Below are 20,741 nucleotides of genomic sequence, written 5' to 3'. Positions count from 1 at the left end.
TAAATAGTGGCTATGTGTGAAATTAAAAGTATACTTAGGGAGTGCAGAGTGCTGAATTTAGCCTTTGGTACAAACACATTTCTGAAAACAAAAATTGTGACATTTTCTAACATCACATTAGTCTTCTATTAATGAGTAGTTGAGCTTATTCCAGTATGTTAAAAGGTTACTTTTGCAGAACAATGTGGTGAGGGTCTAATATATTAAGAGCTTATTTTCTCAATTCTATCTTACTGTGTAAAATGTATTCCTTCAGGTCAACAAGGTAGACTTTCAAGCCATTGAACACAACCAGGCGGTAGCAGTACTCAAAACCAACCATACTGTTAATCTACTTATTGAGAGAATACAGAAAGTCAACATGGTTTAATCTGTGAGGATTAAGGCTTATTTAACATAACAGTGATATTTGAAAGATTTAGTTTTATTGATTTATTTTTAAACTTTAAAAAAAAATTCTTTATAAATACTGAAAATAGATAAACAAAATGACAATTTATTTTAACTTAATTTTAACCACTTTATTGAGCACTATTTATATTTATTACATTTTTTTTTTCTTTTCATACTTTATTATTTTTAACCACATGGAACAAAGCAGTTAAGGCAAACACTTTTTATCCATCTTTTACATTTCTTTGGCCTCATGTCCAACTGGTCAAATATTTAAGCCTACTCACCTAGTTATGTGGAATGTCAGTAGGCCCTATATCAAAAAATCAAAATTTTCATCCACTACAATTCAATGATTATATTGAACATGTACTTTTGCAAAACATATATTAATTATTTTTTTTACATTTCTGTCTACAAAATAACAATCCTTATTTTTATTGAAATATAGTGACCAGTGATCTTAGCATTTATTGGATTATTCAGAGGGGGAACTGGATTTTACTTAGATGTTAAACATAAGATCCAATGTTTTGAGACATATCAACATATCTAAACTAAAAGATATATCCCATCCAAAACTTATCACTGTTTATAATTATAGATAAGGTACCTAATTAATGTTTTTCTTACTATAAACAAATACCAATTAACTCAAATTCTTTTGTTTATTTGTTTACTAATGTGTTCAGTTGTGATGTTAATTAAAAGCATTTTAAAGCAATAATTTGATTTGATTAGAATCATCTTAGTTATGTAATATTTTACTAGTTTAGTAGATATTTGCTTATGCTTAAAAACCTTTTCATTCAATTAAATATGTACTATTGAAGTCTGTTGGTTTGTACTACAAAAAGAAAACCAGTGTAAGTTTTTTTTTACAACTTTGTATTTTAATTTTCCTTTTGAAAAATGAATTATTTATTTGATTTCTTTTGATGTCAGTTGTGTTAAAAACTTTGACATAGCAATGTCAGTTGTGTTAAAAACTTTGACATAGCAATGTCAGTTGTGTTAAAAACTTTGACATAGCAATGTCAGTTGTGTTAAAAACTTTGACATAGCAATGTCAGTTGTGTTAAAAACTTTGACATAGCAATGTCAGTTGAAATAATGAGCTTGAACTTTTTTTTTTACAAGAGCTGTGTAGTAGTTGAACATAGAGCTTTGTCTGTTAAATGACCTTGCTATAAACGTTCCCCGACATTAAGACATGAGAAACTGTGAATTATGGTGTTGAGATCAAGCATTTTTCAAAATGAAAAACTATTGGCATCAATATCTCTCAGATGTTGGTCAACAATTATTTCATATCTTTTCCTGAACTCACATATAAAATCCTTATAACTATCTAATATGCAAATGGCACAATTTATTTCAAAAGGATTTTAATGTCTCAAAAGTTTTTGTTAAGTTATAACTGCTGATTTATATTGCTATGCAAAATTTGTCTACTGTACAGTTTTTAAAAAAGTTTACTTTAGACAACATCTATCTTTTGTTAAGCTAAATATAAATATATTTATTTGAAATTAAAAGTCTATAGGATCAGTAGGTCTAGTAGTGACCATATAGCCTACTATCATTTTTTAAAAGAATATGTAATACCTTATCAATTTTTTAAAAAACATTGTAGATAAAAAATAAAAATTACTGGATGATAATTCAAATGCATGTCAACCTGTTAGCTGCCTTAGTTTTATTGATTTATTTTTAAACTTTTTTTTTCAATTTGTAATTCTATATAAATACTGAAAATTGATAAACAAAATTAAAATGTATTTTATTTTTATTTTTCAATTGATGGGGGGTAACTTAAGTTCATTCTGTGTAAAATAAAGTGTAAATTATCACAGATAACAAAACAAATAATGTGAAATCCATATTTCCTTTACTTCCAATTAAAATATTTATTTTTTCATTAAAGTCTTACAACTTTTCACATTTTGTACATTAATGTATATTGCAAAGTTTCAATTAAAATTATGAATATCAATGCTAATTTGTTGCTGTTGATAAGTCTACATGTTTTATATATAACTTGACACATGTTTCTAATTTTTACTTTGTGTTTAAACTGCTGATGGATTACATTCCACTAAATCATATTTCTATTTCTACATTTATTCTATACATCTCTTTTGTACAAAGTTTATACATTTTTTGTGAACATGTTTAGCTATTTTACAATCTGCCTTTAGATCTACATTCCATCCCTAATTTGTATTGGTGAATATCAAGATCTGGCATATTTTTTAATTCTTGTTGTTTTGGTGTTTAAATTAATGGAATATAGATTGATAATTATATTTAATTACATGATGTTCAAGTTCTCTTCTTGATCCTGTCACCATATACAGGCCTATTTGAAATGTATAGTTAATAATTAATATGGACCTAATGAAAAAGAAAAATTTGATTTGCCTGCCCTATTAATAAACTAGTTACCTGATGTTTTCATTGGCTCATTAACTACCATTTACTTTTGATGGAGGAACAAATTGTAATTAATTATTCAAATCATTTTAAGTATATTTTACAAAATTGTATAGTACTGATAACTTACTGTTATTTTTGTTTGAGTATTATTAGACTAATATTAAACATTACAATGTAGATTGTTGTGAATTGTAAATTAATCATCATCTCATGATTTATGTAAACAAATTAAATCTACATTTCTAGTTTTGTAGTTACTTTAAGTTATATAGATTGAATGCAAGACTCAAAAATGTTACATTGAAATGGCAGCATTATGATTTGATAAACAAACATACAAACTCCATTTTTTTAATACATTAGAATTGAATGGAATAAAACATGTACATAAATTATATTCTTGCTTCTGTTTTGTTTTTTTTTTACTTTGAGATGATGCTTGTATTTTGTTTCTGTAAGGTCTTATGGTAAGAGATTTGTCTGGTAAATAAATAAAGGACTATTCTTCTAATCACTTAAAAAAATATAGTTTCTATCCCGCACATTAGTAATCTGAAAATTGTCATTTACAAACAGCACACATTTTTACTATTGATCCCCTATTTCAATGCTTTAAGCATGACAATACTTCAAGAGTGAATTTTTCTTGCATTAATTATTAGTTGGAAATACAAATAAACAAACTCAAAATCGACCCCCTAAGTAGTCCACCCAGGCAGGTTTCAGAAAGAATATCAAAATGAAATTCTATCAAAAGCAAATGACAGAGAAGAATGGAGAAAGAAGGTTGACAGATCTTGTGTGGTGCCCCAACATAAATGTGTTGAAAATATGGTAAACGGTTGTATCCCTTGCTAAACAGCCGCCTGTGTTTGTTACTATTAAGAGTGAATAGTTGTAAAAATGGTGTATTTCTATGACATTCCATTTCGAGGTTAGGGTTAAACTTAAACTTTAAACTTGAGGGTTTTTTATTCTCAAAGATTGAAAGTTTTTAACTACTAAACTAGTTTGACTTATAATTCTCAAAGCTATTTAAAATAGTGTTGGAAACCGTATTTGCTCTTTCAGGAAAAAAATAACGATAATAATAATATCCTCATATCTAATAGTTTTGCCTGCCTACAAAAAATCTAGTGAATATCAAGCAGTGGTTCTTTCAACTGTTCTATAGGGATCTGAGACATGAGTAGCCTACTATACAGAAAGCAACTAAGATTTCTTGAAAGCTTTTACCAAAGATTTTTGCACTCCATCATGGACATACCCTGGCACTATAAATAGCAATGTTCTTGCGAATGTCGGTATGGACAGTGTAGAGTTACTGTTTATAATTCGACAGCTATGCTAGGCAGGACACACATCTCGTATAGGGAATTACCGTATGCCAAAAACTTATCTTTTTAGGTGCACTTAAAGGTGGTCAGCGTAATAGAGGTAACCCTTGCCAGGAAACACTTTAAAAACCAGCTTAGGCGCCAGCTTGCTTTAACTGACATAAAAGAGAGCACCTGTCTGCAGGCGGCATTCAAACGAGTCAGCTGGATAGTTCCCTTACAAAGACTGCAAGGTAGGCCTACACATTTGAGCCCAATAGGAAATCTATTGCCTAGGACCCAAACCTGACTACCGACCGATCCCGATTGTGTCGGCGCTGGATGTGGCAAAATATGTAATCAAGTGAAATAGGGGAAGGTGGGGTGAAATGTCACAAGGGTAAGTTGTCACAAACACTATATCGATGTAATGTGATGCGCTATCAAAAATGTGAAACTACAGCTGAGATGTTTACGGAAACATTTACAAATAGTTATAAAATGAAGCCGATACCTTTTCGCATTTTAAAATTATCATTATTCATTGTTTTTGACTGTTCGGAAAGTGGAATTTTATTTTTGTGTAATTTTGTTGAAAAACACTTATAATGTTGAGATGATTGTCTAACATTACACTGTTTCATGTCTCTGAAGTTAGTTTATTTCTTAAAGCTCGACCCGATAAAATGTTATTGGAATAAATGTTCTGAAAATTGTTGTGGGGCAAGTTGTCACACAGGTTGGGGTAATATGTCACAGTTGTGACAATTTGCCCCAATGAAGATTAAGCATTTTGAAAACAAATTTTAATATTAATATTTGTTTATTAATAATTATTTGTTTTATTGATTCCCATGTGCATTCCCAAGTCTATTTGCATTCCTTAATCTTCAGACTCGAAGACAAGCTTTATTTTTATTATGCAATAACTGTGTTCATCAAATCATTAATGTTAAGATGTAGACTAAACTGTTTTAGCTACAGAAGATTACAACATGCTAATTTGAATTAAGTAGACAACATAGGAGATATAGAAGTACAAGAAAATGGGCCCAAAAACTATTAGCCAACATCAAACCTAATAAAGCATCTGGATCTGATGGTATTCCAGCTAGATTACTCAAAGAACTAAGTAATGAGCTAGCACCTCTGTTCAAAATACTTTTTCAGGCATCTCTTAACCAAGGCAGACTACCAAGGGACTGGAAAGAAGCTAACGTCACATTCCCCCACCCCCTCATTTAAAAAAGGAGAAAAATCTGACCCAGGAAACTACAGACCAGTTAGCCTATCACTAACCAGCATCACATGTAAAATCCTAGAACACATAATATGTAGCAACATCATAAACCATTTTCCCAAGGCTTTTGACAAAGTTCACCACCATAGTTTGCTTAAAAAATTAAAATATTTTGACATTGATAGTCCATTGCTTCAGTGGAGTTTGAGTTTAGGCACATCGGCACAATGTAGGCCATGTCGTGCCCGTAATCCTTTAAGGATCACTCTCCCTTTATATAACAAGGGCTAAATTCTATACAGTTTAATCATTAAAAACAAGGTCTATTCACAGTTAAAATAGTAATGCTTCAGTTGATTAAGGATTTTTTGATAAGAGAGAAAAAACTGTAATAATAAATGGCTCTAAATCAACACCAATAACAGGAAACGCAGGTGTTCAATGAACAGTCTTAGGTCCACTACTATTTTTAATTTACATAAATGATTTACCAAAATTGCATTAGTTCAGGAACAAAAGTCAGATTATTTGCAGACGATTGTATAATATATAGAACAATAAAAACAACACAAGACTCAGATATTTTACAAAGAGAATTAGATGAATTACAGAAATGGGAATCAAATTGGAGCATGTCTTTTCCACCCAGGAAAATGTCAGTTAATAAGAGCCCGAACCCCATTGATGAATAATGAGCTGTTGATGTCAGGAGAATGCGTTTCTGTAGTGAAAAATGCAAGAAAATGCTTTTGGCGTCGGGGCGAAGCCGAATCCCACTAATGGATAATGAGCTGTAGATGTCAAGAGAATGCGTTTCTGCAGTGAAGAATGCAAGAAAACGCTTTTGGCGTCGGGGCTTCGCCCCGAACCCTACTGGTGAAGCATACAGCGTTCCCCCGGATCCCCAAGCTTGCAAGAGAAAGGCCTCAACATGATTTTTTTTTCGCCGAAGGTTGAGAAATACTGCTTTTTAAACATTCTCATATGCATAGGGTTAGGGTTTGGAAAAAAATCGCCCCTCCCACTCCAAAGTTCTGGATCCGCTAGTGACACACACACAAATAAGTATGACTTTCAGAAGAACCATGATTTACACATTTTTTTAATATTCCAGAGTGGAGCTCTTCAAAGAAATTGAACATAACGACCTACTCGCTGTAAATGAAGCAAAAGAAACAAACAAACAAGAACTTAATGAGAATGCTATCTTAAAATGCAGTGATCAGAATATTATTAAACAACAAAACAAATAACTATTAGTTAGTTACATTACTTTATTTCAAATATAAAAAAAAACAGCATTCAATTACATAGGAGTAGCAGTAAAATGAAACAGTAAAAATATATTCAATATCACACGATCATCTACATTGGGTCAATGTCAATGTATTAATACAAATCAGTGTCAAATAAAATGTAAAATCATGAGAAAAGAGAAAACAATGTGCAGCATCAAAATATTTCTATTCACAATTCTTCCGAGAATGAACTAGCACAAGATTTCATCATCAAGTAACAAAGTTGTCTCATTCAGTCACGGAGATTATTCAAAATAAAAAAACAAAACAAACCTAAAGTTGTTTGAATTAGTTGTAAGTTAAGCAATTTTACACTAGATAAGATTTGGATGATGACTTTTATTAGTGGAATAGAAAAAAAAAGGTTACAATTTATATAGCAGAATTTTTAGTGATATCGTGCAGACTTTCAATGTAACAATATATATATATATATATATATATATATATATATCAGTAAAACGAAGAATTGTGTTTTAATTCAATCAGAAACATTAAGATCCATTAGACCATCATTGTGTTAGGCAAAAACTTTTTTTCCAGAGCTAAATTTTCAAACTATTCTATGTGTGTACAATGTACCTTTCCAGGCTGTAATGATATTATAGCTTTAAGTTGTTTGTTTTTTCCTGTTTTTTTCCCCATCAAGAAAGGTTCTTGAATGTCAAGGAAGTTGTGCTGGTTGCCATAGTATCACAAACAACAGAGTCCTAACACAAAACCAATTGGAAAAGTGTTGCGCTGTACAGAGTTTGATTGCAAAGAGAGGATCACTTTAGATCTAAATACACAGTCACATTCCCTGAGGCACAAACTGATCACAAGATGAAGAATACATTTGAAAACATTAAAAGAAAATTTGTTTAAAAACAAATGAAGCAAAAATGTAATCAACCCAAAACCTTTCAAGAACTTGATACATTTATTTCATAATTTACTAAGTTTGCTAATTTTGAAAATTAAAAAAAAAAAAAAAAAGGTTGTAAATACGATTGACTAATCTGATGCCAAGAAATAAAATCCTTTTAACAATACCTCTATTTAAACCATATCTTTGTCTAAACTAAAACCTTCAGGGTGGTGGGCTCAAAAACCTGGACACAGATCTAAAAAATGTCTTTAAAGATTTTCCTAGAAATTTTACAGTTTATGTATATCTATCATTGGGAAAAGATACTCGCTCATTGGCCAGACTGGGAAAACTCAACTTTGACCATTATAATTTATCAAAGTATAAAAAGAAATTGATTTAAATTTGGCTCTTGAATGGACTATATGTCTTCTGGTATTTCTGCATTTATTCATTCAATAGTTTAATCAATTTTGTGTATTCTCTACTAAGTATAGATCTAGACTAGAGTCTTATTATTGGATCATTGGAATATTATAAAGTCTATTAGGTCTATACATTCTCTTAATCAGGGTGGAGGATTCCATTTTAAAAAATCTAACATTCATTAGTTATTAAGAGAAAAATAATCGCACTATAAGTTGTATAAAGGAGATATTGTCTTTTTTAAAAAAGTATTTTTTAAAATGTTTTTCTTGTTAATGCTATAAGAAACAAAAAACCCTATAAAGCCAACTAGAGAAACATCACTTATCTATATCATTTTAAAATCATGTAGATTATAGACACACATATCTCTATATGACCACACACAAAATTCCTCCTTACATTTGTTATGTTTTACGTACATATGCTTTAAAGCTCATGTTGAAAAAATTAAGGACTGAAAGCAAGGACAAGAACAAGAAAGGCACCAAGGACAAAGTATTTATCCAACAGTGAACTTGTTTTTTCACATTCAATAGAATCCATTTAATAGTACAGTTTTACACTAACAGGCTTATGTGTGTAAGAATAAACTTTACTTAACAGAGATTTTAATTCACATTAATTATAGTAATAATAGAAAAAAACAACTTATGGTCAAATGACACCAAACAAAGGTGGCTTATTAAAAGTATAAAATAATAATAAAAAAAATAATTTTTAACTTAAAAGTAAGTAAAAATGAACATTTACATTGTATTAAATAAAGTTTAGTATGGAATATAGTTGTCAACAGACAAAACACATTTTGCATCTGTTCTATGTACACTGTAGTAAGTTTATATACAAAAGTATGTTTCCAACATGCTTCTAAAATATTTGTTGATATATCATATTCAGATGCATAATAAATACTATAAAAGGTATTCACAGATGGAATTTAGATGAAAAAAAAAGATATAATCAAGTAGACAATTTTTAGTAATAAAATTGTTCAGTTTCATTCATAACTTATGGCATAGTAAAGCGTTATTTAAAAATAAAAACTTTAATTACTCACTTTTTCTTTGTAAAGTAAGTTAACATTGGATTTCTATTGTTACAGAAGGCAAGCAAATTTGACTTCAGCACTTACATATATAATGCATACAAAATGAAAAGAGTCTAGCTTGCTGCCTTAGATCAAGTGTATGAGCAGTCAATGAAAATAATTCTTCAAACATTCTTTTTATGTCACATACAATGTTCTTCACACACAAACAAATATTGGTGACATTGGATGAGATTAGTAACTAGGTGAAAAAAAAATAATCTTGAGTAAATGACATACACACAAAATATTTTCATAAAGAATCTGGACCAATAAAAACAGTTCAGGATCTGGACCAATCAAAACAGTTCAGGATCTGGACCAATCAAAACAGTTCAGGATCTGGACCAAATATCATAATTTTGTTCAATTTAAACCTAAATAATCAAAATGTAACATTTAGAACATGACAAAAAAAATAAATAAATGAACTTGAATTAGCAACTTACTGGTTTTATCAAACATTGTAACATATTCCAATAAGAAAGAAAATTAAAAAAAAATACAGAATAAATAAAAATTATTAAAAAATTAATATTGTCACTTCCAATACAAAGGATAATGATAGCTTCAAGCTAGCTAAAAAAAACCCATTGGAAATGGGTTAATGTAGATGTATTAGTGAAGAGAAAGAAAAAAAAACAACAAAAACTTAAAAATTTAAATCAGAGCATTGACAAAATCTTCCTACAATTTGTTAAAATGACTAAAAACATGTAATGAGAAATGATATGCTATTAAATATGTTCAATGTACTAGATCAACACCAACATTTTGAATCACATTTCTGTATGTCAGGTCTTTATGTCCTATGTCTTATGATAAACAAGAGTTTTTCATTAAAAAAAAAATATCTTATGTTATTTTTGTGGCAAAGGGTCGTCCATCTTGGTGTATCAGATAATAATTTTTTCATTATTTCCTTAATGCTAATTTTTTTTGGATACACAATAACCTTGCAAAAAAGTTGGGGTAATGAAACAGCATGCCAACACTTTTTATCTACAGATTCTTCAACTGTGACATAGTTGTTAGGTTACCCCTCAAATCTCAACCTCTTAATCCTATTGTTGAAGGTGACAATAGACAAAGAAAGACCTGAAACATCCAAATAACAGAACTTTGTTGAAGCTGTGCCTGACCAGCAACAATAAATTTCCATTTCTTAAGAAAATATATGTTAAGTCAAAAGATAGACTGAAACGAGCTTAACCTTCAGAAAAATGACACTGTATATGAACTTGTATGGCCATGAGAGAAGGGGAAAGGTTGTGCCAAGCTCGCAAGCTCCAACTTTAGTCTCACACTGACATGACTGTTTCATATACTTACTCTTGTAAACAAAAACAAAGAACCAAAAAAATAAACATTAATGAAATAAGATAATAATAATAATTTAATGTATAGGTGTACGAGAAAGAATGGCATACAACTTAACTAGCCAAGAAAATATACACCATCAGAGACTAAACTAACTCTTCTAAAAGATGGATTGATGAGTATTAGCAACAACAGGTCTCATATTGAGCATCACACCTTGTTACAGACTGTCTACTACATATTCTTATGGCATCTCTCCTGTAAAAGTAAAAGGCTGAAGTCAAGGCCTCTGAATGTTACTAGATGCTTCAAAATATAAGATTTCTTTCTCAGAAATGATAAATAATAAGATAATATGATGAGGGGGAGTTAAATTTCAATATTTCATAAAATGAATTTTCATGAATTTGTTTTTATTGCATCCTGACTTTGTGGATACTTTCTAAGTTAAAGGTTTATTAGTTTCACAACACAAGGTGCAAGCTAAAACCTAATCAAAACTTTTTGGTTCAGACCACAACATTGATAGTGTAGCACTAAAATCATTTGTCAGTTTATCTTAACCAACTATTACCAATCTAAAAAAAGATTAGGAAGATATCCCCAAGACCCATAAGTCCATGTGTCCCAAAATTAAATGATGAAACATTTTAAAAATAATTACCATAAAAAGATCAACTGAACACAGTTTTAGACACCTAAAATATTCTAACCAGATTAAGTTATAGAATTTAGTCATTCTTTACACACATATTTAGCTCATCTTGATTGCATATTCCAGGCTCCTTAGTTTATAAAACACACATTAAAATCTTGATCAAGTAAATAAATATATGAATAAAAAATACTAGAAGGCTTTCATAGTTAAAACAAACAACACTTCATGAGCCACATGGGAAATATAATGAGAAATATATAATCCAATGGTATTATGCATATAGTCAGCATTCAACAGTCTTCAAGCAAAGAGGAAACAAACTTTTCTATTATGCAGTTGAAGCAGAGGCTTAAAGAATAGATAATGATCTGAGTGCTAGGAAGAAAATGAAGAACATCAGAAAGCCCATTGTAGAACAAAAGAGTTTAAATATTGAAAAGCGTCTTGATTTCTTCAATTCTCTTTTGTCTTCTCTGATCAGCTGACAATTTTTTGTCCAGGACTCCCCTGATAAGCTGCTTCTTCTTTTCTTGAAGCTCCAACATTCGTTCTTCCACTGAGTCTTCAATCACAAACTGCAATGAAGATTTAATTCTCAGTTTTTAGTGTCAAGATTGTTTTAATGAAGCTCTGACAATCTTAAAATTAAAATATAAAAAAAACTTTCTTCGACATGGACAACTTAAAAAAAAAGTCTAGAATCTAAGAAAGGAAGAAAGTTGAACTTTATTATTGAAGAGGATACATACCTTTGTGATCACAACATCTCTAGTTTGTCCCAGTCTATGACAGCGGTCAAAACATTGATCTTCTGCAGCAGGATTCCAAGCCTATAGACAAACATCAAATTATATATATATATAATATAGATATTGCACAAATATAAATGATTCAAACTTCAGCTGTAAAAAAAAAGTAGTCCAAAAAATGTGTTTACGTACTGGATCCAAAAGAAAAACTCGAGATGCTGCTGTCAAGTTGATACCAACACCACCAGCTTTCAGAGATAACAAGAATATTGTAGGACCTCCTGGAACTGGGTTGGCAAAATCATGGACAGCTTTAGCTCTGTCTGCAGCCCTCATGGTACCATCTAGACGAGCAAATACAAAGCCTTGCTCCCTGAAGTCATTAAACAACAACAAAAAAGTGTACAACATCAGAAACCTTAACACATCTAAACATTGTTATGAAAATAAAAAATGAAAGCCTGATTTAGTACATGAGTGGAAGGAAAACAAATTTTGTGAATGGCAACTCATTTTAAGTTGTTTTTCAAATTAAACATGCATGTGTTTATTATGAATATGAAATGTCGCTTAGTTAACATTCTCCAAGAATCTCATAGGAAAATGTATAAAATACAACGTATGCATGAAGAATTTTGGATGGTATTGAATAATAGAGCACTAGAAATTATGTGCCACTTTTATTTAACTAGATGATCCCTCGTTAGAATGATGTGAGCTCGTGAGCAGCGTCACAAGGTTGGTTAAGAATGAATGCCCAAATTAAACCATATTTAATAGGGGCTAGAAAATAGATAACAAGAAAACATAAAAACACTTTTAAAAAAAAAAAAAGGGGAGCGACCTGAATTCCAACTAAAGCCTCCTCAAGCCAACATCCTAACCACTCTGCTAGTGAAAATTAAAAATTGTATGGTTATATTGTGTTTGTTTCAAACTTATTATAAAGTGGGGACCAATAAAGAAGACTAATTCAGCTCATACCACCACATCAGTCAAGTACAATTTCTCCCCCTTGTTTGAGATACAAAAAAAAAAAAAAAAATAACAATAGTTAATTAACTAATTGGTCAATTGTTTTTTATTGATTCCTATGTTGTCAGGTAAAAGAAATAATTGTGCAAAATTTCAGCTTGGTCCGAGATTGGGTGTCACAGAAATAATGTGGACAAACTTTTTACCATACAGACAAAGAGACAGAGTGAGTTGATATAAGCTTTGTAAAAAGAAAAATAAACCCTAACTTACTTTAAAGGTGTCTCCAATAATGTCAGAAGTGAAGTAAACTGGCTCACAACTACACTCTTGATGCTTGGGTCTTCTTGTCGCAGTTGGTTGAGAGCTTTCATCAATGCATCCACCTAGTTATAAAACAAGACTTTTAGCACATTTTTATTTCAGATTTGTTTTTAATGTCTTTCATTTTCTTTTATTTATTTCATATATTAAAAGTTAAGCCTTCATATTACTGGTTTCAAATACAATTTGCATACAAATGACATTTTAAGAATTTAAATAATGATCCACTTATCCTTAAAAATATTGATTCATTAATTTTATTCTGTAAAAATGGTACATTAATATACATACATAGTGGCTGTGGGACAAAGATTTGAGACTCAAAGAAAAGCCGTTATTGAAGAAAGGCGCAGAAGACAGAAAGAAAACTTAAACAGACCGCCAGTGGACACTGACTCTGCATGAGAAGCAGGAAAATATGCAGGTAGTAACTGGGCTAGTGTGGTCATGTGAAACAATGCACTCATCCTTAATCTTTGGAATCGAAGACATTGCCACTACATATAGTGGCAACATTATGTACAACATTTTGTAAGAGAGAAAATTGTGAATATAGCAAGTAATGGAAAGTCCTGATCAAAGCACAAACCACTGACCCTTAGACTCAACAACTTTCCCTAGCAACAAGAAACAGGACCAGGTGAACAGACCACAAATTCTTCAAAAATATCATTTAGTTTGGTAGTGTTTAAGTGTTCACCAGTCTTGCACTTTGCCACAGTGAGGCCAATAGTCACATGAATATTCCCCATTCCACCACATCCATTTTCACTAAAAAAAAATGTGTCTACATTTACTTCACGGTTCTTTGGTACAATTTATACTGAAAGATACAGCAATACAATTTATACTGAAAGATACAGCAATACAATTTATACTGAAAGATACAGCAATACAATTTATACTGAAAGATACAGCAATACAATTTATACTGAAAGATACAGCAATACAATTTATACTGAAAGATACAGCAATACAATTTATACTGAAAGATACAGCAATACAATTTATACTGAAAGTTACAGCAATATAATTTATACTGAAAGATACAGCAATACAATTTATACTGAAAGATACTGCAATACAATTTATACTGAAAGATACAGCAATACAATTTATACTGAAAGATACTGCAATACAATTTATACTGAAAGATACAGCAATACAATTTATACTGAAAGATACAGCAATGGTCAATACAAAACAGCAAATTTGAATAGCCTTACTAAATGAATGAGCTTACTTTAGAACTAGAGTGCCACTCATCAGGGTTAAAGTGGAATTGATCCTTGTCTGGACAGTCAGTAGCTGAATCTTCAACTCCATAAAGTTCATTTTTATCAAGTGGGGCTCTGCACATTGGACAACTGGTTTCCTGCTGTAGAAAGGGAGTACACAATTGCACTGAATATTCAAATATATTGATGGAAATCTTTTCCCTATTATTAGTGATCCTATATTAATATGATGCAAATACAAAAAGATAATGGTATAATAGTTGTGATATTAACTTTTGGAAATTAATTTTATATAAAAATTTATATAAAAATATATTAATAAGAATGTATACAATATATTTTTTACTGTTGTTTATCAATGGAATTCTCTAATTAAAAATATTTCTGGTGGACTTTTATTTTCATTTCTAAATTTTAACAAAACTTAATGAAACTTCTTCATGATTAAAAAAAACGAAGATAAAACTAACCTCATTTTTCTCAATGACTGCTTCAATACAGAGTTTACAGTAAATGTGCGCACATGCCGTGATAACAGGCTCCTTCAAACTCTCTAGACAAATGGAACATTCCTCATCTGAGCCAGACTCTATCACTGATTTGAGCTGCTGGATCAACTTCTCTTTGTTCTCATGTGTGGGCCTCTGATCAGTTCCAATAATATCTTCAAAGATAGCACCTAAAGATTTGAAAGAATGAGAATTACTCCAGAATTGATAACAATGTGTTCAGTTTTAACTAAACATCTTACCATTTAGAATACAGTTAAAGTTCAGATGATACCATTAGGTCAAGGGTTAACATTGTGTTATGTGACAATGACTCCAACAAATACCATGTACTCTTCCTGTTACCAGGTATCTATTATAGAGCTGTTTGGCAGTTTCGTGAATTAAATCTTAAGTCACCATTTCCTATAAAGTGTTTACTTTTTTTTAAAGATAGTAGTAGGACAAGACTGATAGCTTGTTATATAGAATATTAGAATTATTCATATATAGCTTTATTTTTTTATTCATTGACTTGAATCAAGCTGAGTATTCAATTAATTTAGAATTTAAATAATAATAATAGTAAATATAGACTTATATTCAATGAAATAATTGTCTGAATCATGGTCAACTTTAAAAGAACAACTGAATAACAAATTCTGCATGCATACACATTATTAGGGATCTAACAATCACAATGTCAGCTTTTTTTTTTAACCAATCTAACATCTGTCAAGGTTAATTTAAAAAGTTACATTTTCGCATTTAAAAAGTAAAAAATCTCAAGCTAGGTGACCAACAAATTCAAGGGCTTTAGATATGCTATAGTTTTGAAATGCCTTTAACCTTAGCTCTTGGGCACTAATAAATTATATTTTTTGTTTCTAACAGGAAGATGTTGTGGCCCTTATTGAGAGAAGTCAACACAACTTAATAAGTGCATCCCATCAGACATGGGCATTGAATTTTTTTTTTTTAGGGTGGCGTGAACTTTTTATTTTGCACACACATTTTTAGCCCTAAATTGAAATTTCAGATAGAAATGAAGTTTTACATCCGTTAAGTTCACTCATCTAAGAGTGAAGCCAAATAAAAATGATGCAATAAGCATACAATAACTAATACCTGGATTTTTCTTCAATGCTCCTATGGCCACCAGTTGAGGGTGACAGCACAGCTGACGTAAACGCAACAGTATAGTAAGAACAGTTCCATAGTTGTTGAGCAATATGCCCTTTCGATAGTAACTGAAATCATTTCAATATTATACTTCAATTTCCAAGATGATTATGAATTATGAACAAGCATTTAAAAGGGAAAAATAAATGTTCTCTTCACCTGCCAATTAGGTCCTGACCATTGATCTGCATAGCGTCATATATTTTCCTTTCCTCTGCATTAAGAGTAACAGTTTCTAAATAAACTTCACGAGCTGGAAGACTGATCAAAGGTTTACCATTGAGCTGTTGATGTTTAGTTCTTCGCATTGCCAAATTTCTTACCAAATGAGATACACGCCTTAAAATAAAAGTCAGAGATTTTCAATGATTTAAAAATTATAAATAATTGTTATAACATTTAAAACTCATGAACAATGTTTAAAAACAAATGAAAACATTGTAAGGCTTACTTAAGAGCTTGACGTTCACGTTTGACTAGAGGTCCAGCTATAATTTGGTTCCAAGTTTTTTTCTCAGTGAAAGGTGCTACTTGCAAAAAGTTGATCAAAGACCAAAGATCTTTTAATGAATTTTGTATTGGTGTACCTTTAAGAAAACAGTTTTAAAATATTCACTAGTGCCAAAGTATTTTGAAATACTTGATTATATAAACACATAGATTTATTGTAGTTTGCAATGTCTACCTGTAAGGACCCATCTTCTATCAGCCTGTAATTCAAATATTGCTTTTGATTGCTGTGCTGCAGGATTTCGAATGGTATGGCCTTCATCTAATACAACACGAAGCCATTCTATCCGATGTAATGGACTAAGGTAACCTCTCTGTTGATAGAGTAAAAGACCCACAAAATAAGTCAAAAGAATAAAGTTGAAAAAAAAAACAACAAACCATGAACAGAACAATGAACAAGGACAAAAAAAAAAGAAGGAAGGTGAGAGAATTTTATATGTAATTACATTTCTCACAATGGGACTATAATATACTTTACACTTTGATTGTAAATAAATGTTTCATAAACTTACTAAATAAATGTTTCATAGGGTGTATGTAAATAATTGTTTCATAGAGTGACTGTTAAGAATTGTTTCATACAGTGACTGTAAATAATTGCTTCCCAACAAAAAATGACATGACTGATCCATGTACACCTGGAGCAGGTTTGTTCAGTAAACAAAGAATGGGCATGTTTTCCTAAGCATTAGCCTTTAATTATTTTAATATTTTTAATAAATTTTGGTAATAAATTTTAGGATTTTATTGTATCCTTCATTCATGAGTAGGGAAAAGAAAGAAAATGATATTGTTTCTGTAGCTGGAGAGACTATTGAAATAGTGCAAACTTTTAAATACCCTGGTACTATCCTAGACAATAAACTAAATTTTACTGCAAATACTGATTATATCAGCAAAAAAGGGCAGCAAAGGTTACGATTACTAAGAAAACTATCCTCGTTTAATGTTAGCGAAAAGGCCTTGGCTATGTTTTATCACGCTCACATCTGCAATATTCTAAGTTTCAATATCACTGCCTGGTATGGCAATCTGAGCATTAAAAATAAAAATAAACTTTATAGAATCCTGCAGAATGCTGCAGGTAAAATCACTGGCAAAAAACAAACCCCATTTGGGCAGTTGTTTGAGACAAACATCTATAAAAAAGCTAACAAGATCCTCGAAATAAAGAATCACCCTTTGTGTCAGGATTTTGTGATTTTACCATCACAAAAGAGATACAAGACACCGATAGCAAAGACAAATAGACACAAACACTCTTTTGTTCTCCTGGCAATCAAATCATTAAATAAGAAAAATCTGATATAAACTTTGTCACATGTAAATTATGAGTGAGTCTGGTGTGAATGTACACTTTGGTTTATTATAGTTATATTGTTTTTTGTTTAATGTAATGCACAAATTGTAAGACAAATTTCCATACGGACAATAAAGACTATTATTATTATTATTATTAGAAATGAGTGCCTGGGCATTAGCTATTGTTGGAAGAATGCCATTCACATAGTAGTTCCCTCCTTGTCATGCAGCTGATGTGCCCAAAGGAATGGCAAGTGCCAATGCAGATTAGGATCAGCAGCATTACAGGCTCTGACAGGGTGTAGCACTAGGTGCAGCAAACTTTTTAAGGGTCCTGATTTTCCTCAAGCCTTTCCCATATTGTGTATAGCTGTAACACAGCAGAGGTTTGAATTTCCTTCTCCTGTGTGGGTAGCCAGCCAAGGCTAATAAGCCCCTCCAGCTTGAAACTTAATGGTTTAGATGCTAATTATTTATCTCCCCCTTTAGGGTTAAAGCTCAAGAAGTAACATCTTGTTATAATTAAAGTTATGACACAATGAAATGCAATTTGAACGTAATTAATTTAAAGAACCTTTGTATAACATATTTCATTAAGCTTGAAATTATTTTTAAAACTTCTGTCATATAAAATAATTATCTGACTAGTATCTGTAATTACTTATCAGTTTTAGAAGACATACCATAAGCTAGCCCCCCCCCCCCCCCCACCTCATTTAAGTTAATATAGGAAAAAAAACAACCTATCTAAGCTGTACACTTTTAACTCATAAGACTATCTATCAATGTGATTCACTCACTTTGAAATCTGAAGAGAGTGTGGCATAGGTGGTGATAACTACATCTTGCTCCAAAAGAAATGTAATATCATTTGTACGTTTAGGGCCATAGTAAACATGAAGATTAATATGTACAGATCTGTCAACATGCTCATCAAACTGCTCCTACAGGAAGTTAAAAAACAGAATCTCAATCTAACAAGATTCAAAACAAAAACAGTTTTACAAACATTTATATTCTGAGATGTACAATCTTAAAGTTTAGTTTGAATAAAAAAGCAACAAAAACTTCAAGTTTGTTATAAAACAAATATATTAACTTGCAATATATATATCTTCAAAAAGCTAGGAATAAATCAATTACTTATGAACATAGCCCAAAAACTGTAACTAAAACTTTCTAATTGATCATTCCTTTTACCTAACCTACACACTCTGTTTTTATTTACAAAAGTATGAAATGAATAGAACTTACTGCAAAAACTTCAAACAAAATAAAGCAAAAAGAATGCACTAATAATGACAACAACAGCAACAAAAGTACTGAAACAAATAGGCTACATACCACCCAGTTACTAATGACACTCAGTGGACATATAATTAGAGTTCCTCTAGGACCAGTGGTTAATGTCCTGCCTGTTGCTGGATCATGTGTTGAAATTACTTCCCTTCTCTTCCCTAGTTAACATAATTTAATAAATAAAAAATATTAAATGACTGTTGTTGTTTTTTTTCACATTGTGCTACAGCCTCAAGTTTAATGTTGAAAGTTAAACTCACAAGTTACAGTTTCATTGGTAACATCACTGGTTACAGTTTCACTGGCTACATCTGGTTTTGTTCTTTGATGTGGAGAACCTGAGATTGTCTTCTCTGTAAAATCCAAATGAGTGTATTCTATTATTATTGTTTCTAGCTTAATTAAACTAAAAATAATAAAAACCACATTAGTACAATACGAAGAGAATCAATTAAACATGAAAAATATAATGCGGAAGAAAATTTGAGGTTTCTATATAACTATATTTAAATAAAATTGATAGTAAGATCTAGTTATTATTTAGAATCAGAAAAAAATTAATAGCCAAAATATAGTCTTACTAAAAGTTGATTTTTTGGTTAGATCCAATGGTTTGATATCTGGCAACTCATCCTCAGCTAGTCAGACAGAACAAAACAAATGATTATAATTAAAAAATGTATATGTAATTTAAATATATATACCACATCAAAACATCAATTAAAATGATACATCTACTGTATCAATACATTAATTATGCCAATACATCAAATGTATAAAAATGTTTAAATCATCCGTACATCTATTGTATCAATGCAACAGCTATATATTAATACTTCTTCCTATCTATCTCACAACAGTTTTATCTATAACAAATGTAATCAAATATGTAGATCACAGCTGATTCACGGCCAATCTATAGGGATTTAATGTTGCTGCATAAGACTCAATGTAATTTTATGACTCAATGTTGATACATGTTACTCAAGGAATTTAAATTTCATACACATATGCATGTTAGAAACAGATTTTAAGGACTCTAATAAATCAAAAATAATTTTGCCTATTTTTAGTATTTAGTTCTCATTAGTTCATTAATTAATGTTATTTTCTAAATAAGAGATTTCTCTAACAAATTTTAACTGTATATTTACTATATACTTATCAACATAGGCAGACCTACTAAAACATAATGTACAGAGCAGCCACTTACAATCAGAGATAACTATAGCATATTTGTCTGGTAGCTTCATTTTAGATGATAACTCTAGAATTGAAGATCTTGTATCAGAATCACTGTTTTTTCGGTGCATACTTGACATTGAATAAGCATCAGGGGAATCGTTTAACACTTCAAACACTTCAGGTGAATCAACTGGAGTTATGTCTTCATACTTGTTTATATCTGGCAGAGCATCAACATCAATGGCACTGTCAATGTTATTGCTAAATGTGCCTGCACCATTCAGATCAAATCTGCTGCCAGATTTGTTTGCTGCTGCATCTAAAAGATAGTAATAGAAAGTATTTTCCCTAATTTAATGATTATACATTTATTGTAATGTTTTGATCTAAAAAAAAAAAAACCTCACAAATGTGCTGTTTGAATTTGTGCAACAAAATGCTTTTTTTTTTTTTAGG

At 30.7% G+C, this 20,741-nt stretch overlaps 2 protein-coding genes across 5 annotated transcripts in view; one reads left to right on the top strand and one right to left on the bottom strand.

Moving 5' to 3' along the window:
• Window positions 1-3,229, top strand: part of LOC106069769 (erbin-like) — an 82,240-nt gene extending 79,011 nt beyond the window's left edge. For all 4 annotated transcript variants that reach the window (XM_013229505.2, XM_056029312.1, XM_013229506.2 and 1 more), the window contains one exon: window positions 257-3,229. In XM_013229505.2, coding sequence (XP_013084959.2) covers window positions 257-370 — 114 coding nt within the window. In that variant the 3' untranslated portion in view covers window positions 371-3,229. The remainder of the gene's footprint in view (window positions 1-256) is intronic.
• A 3,413-nt stretch (window positions 3,230-6,642) lies between these two features.
• LOC106069768 (helicase-like transcription factor) overlaps window positions 6,643-20,741 on the bottom strand; it is a 28,732-nt gene continuing 14,633 nt past the window's right edge. Inside the window, exons 13-27 of the mRNA XM_013229504.2 lie at window positions 20,314-20,604; window positions 19,682-19,738; window positions 19,361-19,453; window positions 19,146-19,258; window positions 18,602-18,745; window positions 16,672-16,810; window positions 16,438-16,573; window positions 16,146-16,325; window positions 15,933-16,054; window positions 14,787-14,995; window positions 14,322-14,456; window positions 13,028-13,140; window positions 11,972-12,152; window positions 11,780-11,860; window positions 6,643-11,605 (exon numbers count right to left, since the gene is read on the bottom strand). Coding sequence (XP_013084958.2) covers window positions 11,456-11,605; window positions 11,780-11,860; window positions 11,972-12,152; window positions 13,028-13,140; window positions 14,322-14,456; window positions 14,787-14,995; window positions 15,933-16,054; window positions 16,146-16,325; window positions 16,438-16,573; window positions 16,672-16,810; window positions 18,602-18,745; window positions 19,146-19,258; window positions 19,361-19,453; window positions 19,682-19,738; window positions 20,314-20,604 — 2,144 coding nt within the window. The 3' untranslated portion in view covers window positions 6,643-11,455. The remainder of the gene's footprint in view (window positions 11,606-11,779; window positions 11,861-11,971; window positions 12,153-13,027; window positions 13,141-14,321; window positions 14,457-14,786; window positions 14,996-15,932; window positions 16,055-16,145; window positions 16,326-16,437; window positions 16,574-16,671; window positions 16,811-18,601; window positions 18,746-19,145; window positions 19,259-19,360; window positions 19,454-19,681; window positions 19,739-20,313; window positions 20,605-20,741) is intronic.

The sequence above is a fragment of the Biomphalaria glabrata genome, chromosome 5 (genome assembly GCF_947242115.1).
Source record: "Biomphalaria glabrata chromosome 5, xgBioGlab47.1, whole genome shotgun sequence".
NCBI lineage: Eukaryota > Metazoa > Mollusca > Gastropoda > Planorbidae > Biomphalaria > Biomphalaria glabrata.
This window is presented reverse-complemented; position numbering and strand designations above follow the sequence as displayed.